The sequence below is a fragment of the Nomascus leucogenys genome, chromosome 16 (assembly GCF_006542625.1).
Source record: "Nomascus leucogenys isolate Asia chromosome 16, Asia_NLE_v1, whole genome shotgun sequence".
In the NCBI taxonomy this organism is placed as follows: Eukaryota; Metazoa; Chordata; class Mammalia; order Primates; family Hylobatidae; genus Nomascus; species Nomascus leucogenys.
In genome coordinates, this window is record NC_044396.1 from 33816780 (window position 1) to 33830427 (window position 13648).

The following is a 13648-nucleotide window of genomic DNA, read 5'->3' on the forward strand; positions in this document are numbered from 1 at the left end:
AGAAGAGCAAATTAATCCCAAAGGAAGAAGAAGAAAATGGATAACGTGAATAGCTTTTTTTTTTTTTTTTTTTTTTGAGACAGGGTCTCACTCTGTCGCCCAGGCTGGAGAGCAGCGGTCTGATGATAGCTCACTGTGGCCTTGACCTCAAGTGATCTTCCCACTTCAGCCTCCTAGCTGGGACTTCAGGCACATGCTACCATGCCTGGCTAATTTTTTTATTTTTAATTTTTGTAGAGATAAGGTTTCACCATGTTACACTGACTGGTCTCCAACTCCTAGGCTCAAGTGATCCTCTTGCTTTGGCCTGAAGTGGTAGGATTACAGACATGAGCTATCATGCCTGGCCCTGAGTAGCTTTTTATATGTTAAAGAAATAAAAATTGTAGTAAAAGTCTACTTAAAAAGAAAACTCTAGGTCCGGATAGTTTCACTGGTGAATTATATGAGTTAAGGAAAAAATAATATCAATTTTATATGCTTTTAAAAATATTGAAGTGGAAGGAATTTTTTACAAGGCTCATGATGCCAGCATTACTGGGATACCAGAATCAGACAAATACATTTTAAGGAAATTACAGACCAGTATGTCTCATAAATATAATTGCAAAAATCTAAAAGTTTCAGCAAATCTAATTGAACAGTTTATTAAAAGGATCATATGTCATGACCATGTGGGGTTTATCCCAGGAATGTGGGGTTGGTTTAATGTTCAAAAAAATCAGTAGTGTAATTTACCATATTAATGAACTAAAAAGCAAAAATCACGTGATCATCTCAATAGATGCAGAAAAATCATTTGATAAAAATCTAATATTCAGTATCATAAAGACTCTCAGCAAACTAGGAGTGGAAGTGAACTTTCCCAGTCTGCTAATGTGCTTCTATGAAAAACCTTATTAGCTGACCTTGTACTTATTGGTGAAAAACTGGACACTTTTTTTTTTTTTTTTTGAGACAGAGTCTTGCTCTGTCACCCAGGCTGGAGTGGCACGATCTTGGCTCACTGAAAGCTCTGCCTGGTGAGTTCACACCATTCTCCTGCCTCAGCCTCCCTAGTAGCTGGGACTACAGGCACCCGCCATTATGTCTGGCTAATTTTTTTTGTATTTTTTAGTAGAGACAGGGTTTCACCAGGTTAGCCAGGATGGTCTTGATCTCCTGACCTTGTGATCCACCCGCCTTGGCCTCCCAAAGTGCTGGGATTACAGGCGCGAGCCACCGCGCCCGGCCAAAACTGGACACTTTTTTTAAAAAAAGAAGAAGACGGGATGTCCACTTTAACCAGTTCTGTTTGACGTTGCCATGGAGGTTCTAGCCCATGCCATCATGCAAGAGAAGGAAATACATGGTATTCAGATTGGAAAGAAATGAATAAAACTGTCCTTATTCACAGATGACCTGATTGTCTATGTAGAAAATCTGATGGAATCCTACTAGAACTAATGAATTAGTATAGCAGAGTTGCAGGATAGAAGAGCAGTATGCAAAAACCAATTGTGTTTCTATACATTAGCAGAGAACAATCATAAATGAAAATAAAAGAGTAGCATTTTCAAAAGCATCAAAAATATGAACTACTTAGGGATAAGTCTAACAAAATATGTTAAAGAAAATGAGAACTACAAAATACTGCTGCAAGAAATTAAAGGATACCTAAATAAGATACAGTTGATTCTCATTACTCATGGATTCTTTACCTGGGAATTGTCGTACTCACTAATTTTTATTTGTAACCCCAAAACCAATACTTGCAGTGCTTTTGTGGTCATTCTCAGACACTTGCAGGGGCAAAACATTTTGAATCACTCAGTGCACACATACCCAGCTGGGATCAAACAAGACAATGCTCTGCTTTCTTTCTTTTTTTTTTTTTTTTTTTTGAGACAGAGTCTCGCTGTCGCCCAGGCTGGAGTGCAGTGGCGCGATCTTGGCTCACGGCAGGTTCCTCACCCTGGGGTTCACGCCATTCTCCTGCCTCAGCCTCCCAAGTAGCTGGGACTACAGGCGCCCGTCACCTCGCCCGGCTAATTTTTTGTATTTTTAGTAGAAACGGGGTTTCACTGTGTTAGCCAGGATGGTCTCCATCTCCTGAGCTCGTGATCCGCCCGCCTCGGCCTCCCAAAGTGCTGGGATTACAGGCGTGAGCCACCGCGCCCGGCTGACAATGCTCTGCTTTCTTATTTTGGGTTTCATACTGTAAGCAAGTGGCCCTTTGTTTATTTAGTGCTGCATTTTTTGCATGTTTGTGCTCTCTGTTGGTTATTTTGATGGTTATTTTGATGTTTAAAATGTTTAAAGTGTAATGTTTAAGTGCCATATAGTGCTTCTAAGTACCAGGAGGCTCTAATATGCCTTACGGAGAAAATATGTGTATTAGATAAGCTTTATTCAGGCAGGAGTTAAACAGTACTACTGGACGTGAGTTCAATGTTAATGAATCAGTAACATATATTAGTAATACATACTAAACAAGAAGTCTTTAAACAGAAACACATAAAACATGACATATGATCAGTTCACAAAAATGTCACCAGAAGCTTGCAAGAACCTAATACTTTAGTTCCCCTGGGAGCAATGGCTCTATAATTGCTAATTCACATAACTGTCATTGACATATTATTATCTCAATAATGGGAAGTGACTGTATATCCTCTTCATGGGTTAGAATACTCAACTTTGTTAAAATGTTGATTTTCACCAAATTACTCTGTAGATTTAAGAGACTTATATTTCAATCTTTGCAGGCTTTTTTATAGAAGTGCACGGGGTGATTCTAAAATTCATATGGAAATTTAAACAACTGTGAAAAAGAACAGTGTGGGAGCCAACACTACCTAATTTCAAGAATTACAAAGCTGTAAAATAGTTTGGCATAAAAATAGGTAAATAAGCTGGAGAATTGCTTGAACCCAGGAGGCGGAGGTTGCAGTGAGCCGAGATCGCGCCACTGCACTCCAGCCTGGGCGACAGAGCGAGACTCCGTCTCAAAACAACAACAACAACAACAAAAAAGACAAATAGATCAGTGAAAACAGAATTGGTCATCCAGAAATAATTACATGTAGATAACTAATAATTTTGACAAAGGCATAAAGGCAATGTAGTGGGAGAAATGTAGCCTTTTCCACATTTGGAAACAATTGGATATTGATATACAAAAAATGGATTCATACCTTGCACTGTATACAAAAACTAACTCAAAATGGCTTCTGGACTTAAATGTAAAACCTAAAACTATAATGTTCGTGGAAGAAAACAGGAGAAAACAATTTTTAGACCTCAGTTAGGTAATAATTTCTTAGATATACATTAAAAGTACAAACTATAAAAATTGATAAATTAGACTATTAAAATCTGCTCTTTAAAAGACACTGGTAAGAGAATAAAGAGGAAAGCCACAGTTTGGGAAAAAAATTTTTATTTTTTTCGTAGTGATTCCCCTTTATTATTTTCTAAGATGACTGTCCATTTGCTCCAACATTGTTAGCAATTCGTCTTTTTCCTACTACTTTATTTATTTTTTTTTTTGGAGACAGTCTTGCTCTTTTCCCCAGGCTGGAGTACAGTGGTACCATCTTGGCTCACTGCAGCCCCTCACCTCTTGGGCTCAAGTGATTCTTGTGCCTCAGCCTCCTGAGTAGGTGGGATCACAGGCACTACTTCTGTATTTTTAATAGAGATGGGGTTTCACCATGTTGCCCAGACTGGTTTTGAACTCCTGACCTAAAACGATCCACCTGCCTCAGCCTCCCAAAGTGCTGGGATTACAGGCGTGAGCCACTGCGCCTGGCCTAGAAGAAAATCTTTACCAAGCATATGTCTAATCAATAACTTGTATGTAGGATGTGTGAAGAACTCTTCAAATTCAGCAATAAGAAAAAAAAATCAAAAGTGGTAAAATATTCAGACACTTCACCACAGGAGATACAGATGACATATAAGCAAATGAAAAAAGTTAATTAACAATATTCATTAGGGAGATGCAAATTAAAATCACGAGGTATCATTATACACATATTTAGAATGACTGAAGTTAAGAAGACTGACCAAACTAAATACTGATAAGGACACACTGTATTTTTGTCCTGTTTAAATCTCTAGATAGCTTCATTGGAAAAGTTGGAGATGGAGGCACAACATGGCCTGCTTTGAATCAGATCCTTGAGCATTATTTTTCTGTTTTTCAGGACCATGGTGGCACTGTCAAGACTAGAAAGAACTTACTCTGGCTGGGCGCAGTGGCTCATGCCTGTAATCCCAGCATTTTGGGAGGCCGAGGCGGGTGGATCATGTGGGGTCAGGAGTTCGAGAGTGGCTTGACCAACATGGAGAAACCCCGTCTCTACTAAGAATACAAAAAATTAGCTGGGCGTGGTGGCAGGCGCCTGTAGTCCCAACTACTCGGGAGGCTGAGGCAGGAGAATGGCACGAACCTGGGAGGCGGAGCTTGCAGTGAGCCAAGATCACGCCACTGCACTCCAGCCTTGGTGACAGAGTGAGACTCTTGTCTCAAAAAAAAAAAATAGCTTGGCGTGGTGGCGCATGCCTGTAATCCCAGCTACTCGGGAGGCTGAGGCAGGAGAATCACTTGAGCTTGGGAGGCGGAGCTTGCAGTGAGCCGAGATTGCGCCACTGCACTGTAGCCTGGGCGACAGAGTGAGACTCCGTCTCAAAAAAAAAAAAAAAAAAAGAAGATAAATATATGATCACACAGTAAGCTGCTGTAACTTTTGTCATTGACCAGTTTGCAAAGTTTTCCCATGTCGGTTCATAAGCTCTGTACCTCTTTCTCTTTTCAAAGCTGCGTAATTCATGTAGTTTAACCAATTTTTGGTAAATAATAATATTTATCTTGTTTATAGTTTTTGCTATTATAGTCTTGTTTTCCAGATTATCATTGCAAATGTCTTCCTGTAGTATGAATCCTCAGATTAATAATTGCTGTTTTAAAGATAGGTACAATTGAAACTTTAATCAATGTTGCCCATCAAAAATTTTGTACTAATTTGTATTTGCACCAACAGAATTCTCACCCATTTTCCCCACATACTTGTTAATACTTAAATGATTATTAAAAAAAATCTTTATCAGTCTAATAGGGGAAAATTATATATCACTGGAATTTGAATTTTTCTTTCTTTCTTTTTTTTTTTTTTTTGACAATCTCACTCTGTTGCCCAGGCTGGAGTGTAGTGGTGCCATCTTGGTTCACTGCAACTTCTGGCTCCCAGGTTCAAGCAATTCTGGTGCCTCAGTCTCCCGAATAGCTGGGACTACAGGCATGTGCCACCATGCCTGGCTGATTTTTGTATTTTTAATAGAGACAGGGTTTCACCATGTTGGCCAGGCTTTCATCATGTTGGCCAGGCTCTTTAACATTCTTTTGAACAGGTATATTTACTCAAGAAATTATGTGAATTAATTGTGTGTACCTTTGCCCTTTTTTCCTATTGGCTTTAAAAAAATTGATTTATAGTATCTTTTTATTTTATGAATGTTAACAGTTTGTTTTACTGTTTTTTTTGTTTTTTTTTTTTGAGACGGAGTCTCGCTCTGTTGCCCAGGGTGGAGTGCAGTGGTGCAATCTTGGCTCCACTTGCAACCACCACCTCTCGGGTTCAAGTGATTCTCTCGCCTCAGCCTCCCGAATAGCTGGGATTACAGGCACCTGCCATCATGCCTGGCTAATTTGTATATTTTTGTAGAGACGGGGTTTCACCATGTTGGCCAGGCTGGTCTGGAACTCCTGACCTCAGGTGATCTGCCTGCCTTGACCTCCCAAAGTGCTGGGATTCCAGACGTGAGCCACCATGCCTGGCCTTTCTTCGCATATTGCAAGTATTTCTTCGGTATACAAAAACTAACTCAAAATGGCTTAGACTCTTTTTTAGTGTCGTATGTGGTATGTTTTGCTTTAGAGAAGTTTTATATTTTTATGTTGTGAACTATCAGTTTTTGCCTTTATGGCTTCTAGGTTCCTGTTCATATCTAGGAAGGCCTTCTGTGTTACAGGAATATGACAGATATTTAGCTAATTTCCATTAGTTTTTGTGAAATTTTTGTATTTTGCATTTTAATATTTCTGAAATTTATCTTTGTGTTTATGTCAGAGAGGAACTTAAATTTTTTCCTAATGGACAGACTGTTAAAAATGGAGCAGTTTGATGCCTGGGTAGTTTGTCAATAATTTTGCTTGGACAGCTTTATGTTAGGGTCTAATTTGAAAATAGAAGGTTCGTTTTAGTTAATAGCTGGTGACATATCTGTCAGATTGCTTCTAGAAGGCAAGAGCCCATGAAAGGGTCCTTTGCTTTTTTGACTTTTTTCTTTCTTATTTTACTTGGGAATTAGGATGAATTCCCTCCAATAGCAGAGAGTAGAGAAAGGGGAACCAGTAAAGAGACATAGAAACTGTGTTTAAGGCCAGGCATGGTGGCTCACACCTGTAATCCCAGCACTTTGGGAGGCCGAGGTGGGCGGATCACTGGAAGACAGGAGTTCGAGACCAGCCTGACCAATATGGAGAAACCCCGTCTCTACTAAAGATACAAAATTAGCCAGGCGTGGTGGCGCATGCCTGTAATTCCAGCTACTCAGGAGGCTCAGGCAGGAGAATCACCTGAACCCAGGAGGTGGAGGTTGCAGTGAGCCAAGATTGCGCCCTTGCACTACAGCCTGGGCAACAAGAGTGAAACTCTGTCTCAAAAAAAAAAGAAAAAAAGGAAAGAAACTGTGTTTAAGTCATTTCTGGGACCAAGGATGGAAAGGATTCTTTGGAATGATTTGCCTTGCGAAGTGAGGTAGTCTGTGACCTTACTAGCAACAGTTCTGGCTGGAATATAGCTACTTTAAAAAATGGTACATTAAGTTCTGGTTTAGGAAACTTGGTATTCTAGTGAATTCTGGTCACATAGTTTTATTCTGCTGTTTTTTCTCATGCATTCTGTATTCTGCCAGTGTTCTGCTTGCATTTGCTAGAAGGTTATGTTTTATGTGCTTTCTCCTGCGTCTACACTTCTTGAAAAGCTTGGACTGTCTTTCTCTCACGTTCCCTTGTTACCTAAGTGAATTTTTGCTTTCCTTATCTAATCACCACCTCTTAAAACTGCCTTTCCATACACCCTTTGTCTAAGGAGTTTTTGTAACAGCCTTATTATAGTACTTATCATATTGTGATTTATTGTGTTTGTCTATTGTCTGTGTCTGTTTCTTCTATCAGACTGTGAACTCCTTTGGGGACAGATCATTTTGCCTGTGAGCTACATTATTTTGTAGCTTGTTCAATGACTTGAACACAGTTGCTGTGTTTCTTCACTGGTTCCTACACGTACAAATGAACAGGCAAAATGAAGATTCAAATTCCAGAGTCCAGGACATTTTGTGAAGACGTAAAAATAGAGTGAATCTAAAAATAGAGCATATTTATGTTTTTGTTGGATATGCAAATACTGTTATTATAAATATGTATTTTACCAGTGTTTCTTATCAAAGTTGTAAGTTATATCTAACCAAGTTTCATATCAGTGAAGGTAGAATATTTCCTAGCACACATAAACCTTTAATATAATTTATATAATATTTGAGAATTTTTCAGTGGAAACAAACTTATGGGTTTATAAGTCAGTGGAAAAAATAATAACAAATACATGCTTTTCACAGACTACTACAGAAATATATTTGTTTTTTGTTTTGTTTTGTTTTGAGAGAGGATCTCACTCTGTCACCTAGGCTAGATTGGAGTCTGGAACTCCTGGGCTCAAGCAATCCTTCTATCTCAGCCTTCTGAGTATCAAGGATTACAGGCATGTGCCATGACATATGGCTAATACTTTAATTTTTTTGTAGAGACGAGGTCTCACTATGTTGTCCAGGCTGTTCTCAAACCCCTGGCCTTAAGCGATTCTCCCGCCTCTGCCTCCCAATGTACTGGGATTACAGATGTGAGCCACTACGCCCAGCCAAGAAGTATATTTGTATGAGTGAAATCAATTTATCGTAACAGAATATTTTAACTAAGAATATTTTTACTTAGTTTCATAAACTCTTTTTTCATGACTTTTTATATTACTGTTTTAATATTTTGATGATTGTGTAATTGTTTTAACAAATGTTTAAATCAGAATAATAATGAATTTTTAATCATTGTTTTGTTAACAATGTTTGGTATTATCTCATTCAATCCATGCAATTATCCAGTGAGATAAGAACAACTATTATCTCTATTTTAGTTTGTGGGAAAGTGAGATTTAAGTACTTTCTCAAGGTCACACAGATATTAGTAAGTGACAGACATATCCAAAACAGGCTCTTAACCATCATGTGGCAGTTGCTCTTTCAAAGTGGCAGAGTCTGAGATTGTGAATCCATTTTTATTAATTTTATTTACTTCTAAGTAGGTCTCTACTATTCCAGCCACCAAAAGGACTTGAAGCCTATTTCAAAATATCTTCAGTGATAACATCTATAGGTCTTTGAAAATGTATACTTATGTAACATTATGTGCATTTCTCACTTTTTTTGCACTACTGACTTCTCTAAAAAAGATTTATGTAACTTGTTTATGTGTCTCAGATTTTATAGACCAGTCTGTTTTTATAGATTCTCTATCCAAATTTTGGTGCAATTTAAAAGTTATTGCTGTATTACTGAGCTCTCTGTCAAGTAAGGATCCTATTAAGATTTCTCATTAAATAAAGGAACAACTATTTGTTTTAATCCCTTTTTAAAATAAAACATTACAACTATGACTAATTATTTCCTAATTTGTCAGCTTTAAACATTTTGATTTTAATTTTGAAGCTTTATCAAAGTGGGATCTTGGACACTTCTCACACTAAAACTTCAGTCACCCATTAAAATGTGTTATTGGATTCATGTTAACTTTTATGAAGCAGGAAGTCAGAATTAATGGAATATAAGTTTTATACCATGTTATTTGTTAACATTTTCCTTTAGAGGATTTAGATTAGGTTTTCATACCAAACGGGTTCATTATAAATGAACCATTTAAATCGCTGTTTAATAGGTGTAGAACCTATGCTATTAGCAATTTTCATAGTATAAAATTTTCACACTATGTTTGTATGCTTCTAATATTTTTTGCATTGTAACAGATGAATATGCAGCATTACTGAATTATGAAAATTACACAGTGATGGTATAAATGCTATTTGTGTTATGCAAAATTGGCTGATTTTTATCAGACTTTAATATTTTCTCATTTTTAACCAATTATTCTGCTTTTGCTTTTTGATATTAAATTGGCTGTGCTGTCTGTTGCACTTGAATTCATGCAATGGTATGCAAAAGCCAAAACTGATTATCGTCTCAGGTTACATTGTATTTTCTTATAACGACTGACTTTCCAAATTGAACAGGATGTTTTATAAAATTTGTGTGATACGCAATGGAATAGGTAAAATGCAGGTTTTCTCAAAACTGTCTTGACTTTTGTCTTTTTTGTACTTTTCCCAAAAGTAATAATTACTAGTTTTTTGTTTGTTTGTTTGTTTGTTTGCAAGCCACTTACAATGACTTAATTGTAGAATCTACTGTCAGCTGTCTTGGCCCTACAATTGGTTGCTTAGATTCTCTTTCTGTTCACTTAGGTCTTACCAGGTGCTTACGTAGTTTCCTTATAAAATAGTTTCTTAATCATAATTATTGCAGTCAAGCCATTGTACAAATTATTGGGCCTGTTAAGAGTATTAGAAATGTAAAAGAATATTACTTTTAATATTAAGCTTTGGCCTAGGAAGTTTGTAGATGAAGTTCCTAAAGCCAGCCATTTTCATTCATTTTAAGTATTCTTGTGACTACAATTGAACTGTATTTATTGTGACTATAGTTTAAATGAGCAGGAAGTAATCCACTTGCATGTTTTATGCTTAGATTTTAAAAGATTTTTTGGCATTTTTTTTATGGGAAATGAAAGAAAAAGGTAATTAAATGTGTCTGTAAATGAGAGAAAGGAAAAATATAGGATAAAATAATGTGGTATTAGAAAAATATTCTGAAGCTATAATAGTACCTTGTATTTGCGTTATAGTTTAGAAAACCATATCATACATTTACAACTCTTAATCTCACAACAACTTTGGGACTTAAGCGGGATAGATTTATTTCCCTCATTTTATAGAAAGAATAGAAGGCTTAGTGAGTTTAAGTAAAATCATTGAGATCTTGACAGTTAGAGAGGACTTCCTAAACAAGATGTAAAAAGCACAGACCATAAAAGGAAAAGTTGATAACTATAATACAAAAAAAAAGGATAGAAGCCTGTAGTTCAACTACTTGGGAGGCTGAGTAGGGAGAATAGCTTGAACCCAGGGTTTGAGTCCAGCCTGGGCAACATAGTGAGACTGTCTGTGAACAAGAAAAAACCCAAACAAACATAAAATAGTAGTGGAGAAAAATATCCAAAGAACAATAATGGGATACTGTTTGTCAAATATCAAATTATCAGAAATTAAAATACTTGATTATATTCCATGTTTTCGAGCTTGAGGAGAAATGGTAGCGGAAGGTAATTTGGTACAGTCATTTTGAGAGCTGTTTGACAGCATGCTCTCTTTAAGAGTGAAGAATTGGAAACAACCCAGTGTCTCAGTAGAGGAGTGGATAAAAAAAACTGGTGCAATATTGTAATAGAAATTCTATGGTAGTTAAAATTAATGTGCTAGATCTATATAAGTAAAAGTCTTGAGAACACAATGAAGAGTGAAGAAAGTAAACTGTGAGAATGTTTATTATAATACTATAATACCATTTATGTGAGTATAGAACCACATACATAATACTCTGTAAAAGATATAAGGAATTTAACAGGAATGGAATACCACCTATTTTTTTTTTTTTTAATAAGAGTTAAACGTGGAACATGGTTAATAAGCACTGGGTGTTAGGTACATGGGCACTTGTTAAATTATTCTTTTTACAACTTTGAAAATTTATTTAAAAAAACAGAAAGGGGAGTTAATTTGTTTAGAGTAACCGAAAAATTGTAGTTGGAAGAGCTAGTACTTAAACTTAGGACCTGATTCCCAAGTCTAGAGCTTTTTCTGACATGCTACCTCATAATGAGAAGGAAAAAAATTGAGACGAAAGGATCAAGGTAGACAAAATTTAGTTTCATAGTAATAAGAACCAGGAAACATATGTGTTTCTAGTAAATTTTTTGAGGGGAAAGGAAAGTTTATAAGATAAAAAATTATTATAATTTTACTTTAAAATCTTTAAGCATGCTGTTATATACATAGAACAACTTAGGTACTTAGGAAAAATTTTACCTTAATTTATTGTTTAAAATGTGATACATATTTCTGTTGCATGTAATGGAAGACATTAGGTAATTTGAATTTTTAAAATACAAAATTCATGAAAATAATTTAAATATAGTCTGCCTTCAAAGTCAAAACTAGTTTTTCTTCCATTTTGTAAAGTCATTCTTCACAAAAACTTTATAGCCTTTTTATTTACAGCTTCTCTCCAAGATAAAATGGCAAACCCAAAAGAGAAAACTGCAATGTGTCTGGTAAATGAGTTAGCCCGTTTCAATAGAGTCCAACCCCAGTATAAACTTCTGAATGAAAGAGGGCCTGCTCATTCAAAGGTAAGGTTATGAAGAGAGGTGGTGAGACATACTTATCAAACTAACAGATTTATCATCTCAGATTTTAATTGTGCTTTATTTTGGGGAGTGGGGGTTCGGCAGATGGCTTGAAGGCTTTTAGTTCTACATTAATAATATTTCAAAGTATGTAACTAAACTATTTTGTAGCTCACTATGGTTTACAGAGCTCTTTTAAATATAGTACTTCATATAAATCTTAATAAAACCACATGATATGTGGATTTTTGATTTCCATTTTGTAAATTAAACTCAGGCACAGGAAAGTTAAGTGACTTGTTTAATAGTTCATAAGTGCCAGTGCCAGTACTTGAATATATTTTCTTTGGCTCCCAAGTATGGTGTGCTTTCCATTAAATCACAGCTGCTAAAGTAGAAATGGAGACAGAGTAAATATGCCAACAGTTACCTAGTGAGACATCTTTTCCAATGTTACATTTAACTCTAACATTAATCATTTATAAAAGTTGTATATACCACTGTTCTTATTATCTCTGCATTCACTTAAATTGTTTTTTTAAATGGAAAGCAATTTTTATTTATATATAGCTGTACACTTCTATGTTTGCATATATACATGTTACAAATCTACAACTAATGCATTTATATTTGAGCTCTATTCAATTGCTTACAATATCTTAGTTGTGCATAATTTTCTATGGCACATTTAAATCTTGGCTATTGGAGATTATCATAATGATCATAAAATTTGTATATAATGTGGCAGCATTTGTTCTCTAAAGGTTGATTAATCTTCTTAAAGCAACTGGCTATTAGGTTATTTGCATCCTGGCATCTCTTACAAACTAAGGAAAATAAGAGGAAACTACAATTTGTCAATTTTGTTTTCTGTTAGTGGTTTTTGTGAAGGATTTAGGGGCAACAGTTTAATTTGTTCATATCTTTTGTTCTTGCTTTAGCAGAAAAAATACTTGCAGCCTTGGTCTACCTTTCCAGGTATATGTTCTGACTCTCTTTCTGTTTCATTCTGCCCTTAATCATGTTGAACTGTTTCCATTTCTCAGAATGCTTTATGTTCTTTTCACATCTCTCTGCCTTTGCCTAAGTTGTAGTGTCTTTCTGCCTTGAAGGTCCTTTTGCCCTTATTCATTGTTGAGCACTCAGCTCCATGTTACATCTTCCACACGTTTGTGAAACCTCTGATTTCTCTACTGGGCCTCCAGTGGGACCTATAGTTCTCTGTGGTAGCCGTTACTGTGTTATAGTACAGTAATATGTGTTGGTCATTAGTTTTGTGCTAGACTGAGCTTATTTTTGGGTGTGTATTTTACTCTTCTACATTTTTTGGTCCTTGTAGTATATACTCTTTGATCCTCATAGCCAATTCCAGGTGTTCTTCCTTAAGACAATCCCCCAGTTTTGAGTTTCATGTTAGCAGACACACTTCCCACATTCCCTCATGATTGTCACTTACATCTGGGTGATTCCATCACATTTCTTATGGCTCACTTTCACTCTCTTCAGCATTCCCCATTTTAATTTTTGGTGATTTCAACACTTAAATAGATGATTGTTCCAGCATGTTGACCTTTCAGTTTCTTTTTTTTTTGCTTTTACAATTTTTTTTTATTTTTTTTTATTTTTTTTTATTTTTTATTATTATACTTTAGGTTTTAGGGTACATGTGCACAATGTGCAGGTTTGTTACATATGTATCCATGTGCCATGTTGTTTTGCTGCACCCATTAACTCATCATTTAGCATTAGGTATATCTCCTAATGCTGTCCCTCCCCCCTGCCCCCACCCCACAACAGTCCCCGGAGTGTGATGTTCCCCTTCCTGTGTCCATGAGTTCTCATTGTTCAATTCCCACCTATGAGTGAGAACATGCGGTGTTTGGTTTTTTGTCCTTGCGATAGTTTACTGAGAATGATGTTTTCCAGTTTCATCCATGTCCCTACAAAGGACATGAACTCATCATTTTTTATGGCTGCATAGTATTCCATGGTGTATATGTGCCACATTTTCTTAATCCAGTCTATCGTTGTTGGACA

At 36.2% G+C, this 13648-nt stretch overlaps 1 protein-coding gene across 14 annotated transcripts in view; it reads left to right on the forward strand.

The window, feature by feature from the left end:
- STAU2 (staufen double-stranded RNA binding protein 2) overlaps positions 1-13648 on the forward strand; it is a 341584-nt gene that overhangs the window by 26630 nt on the left and 301306 nt on the right. For 5 of the 14 annotated variants that reach the window (XM_030795231.1, XM_030795230.1, XM_030795240.1 and 2 more), the window contains exon 4: positions 11484-11614. The exons of the other annotated variants lie outside the window; for them this stretch is intronic. In XM_030795231.1, the coding sequence (XP_030651091.1) occupies positions 11501-11614 (114 nt within the window). In that variant the 5' untranslated portion in view covers positions 11484-11500. The remainder of the gene's footprint in view (positions 1-11483; positions 11615-13648) is intronic. 14 annotated transcript variants of the gene reach the window in all.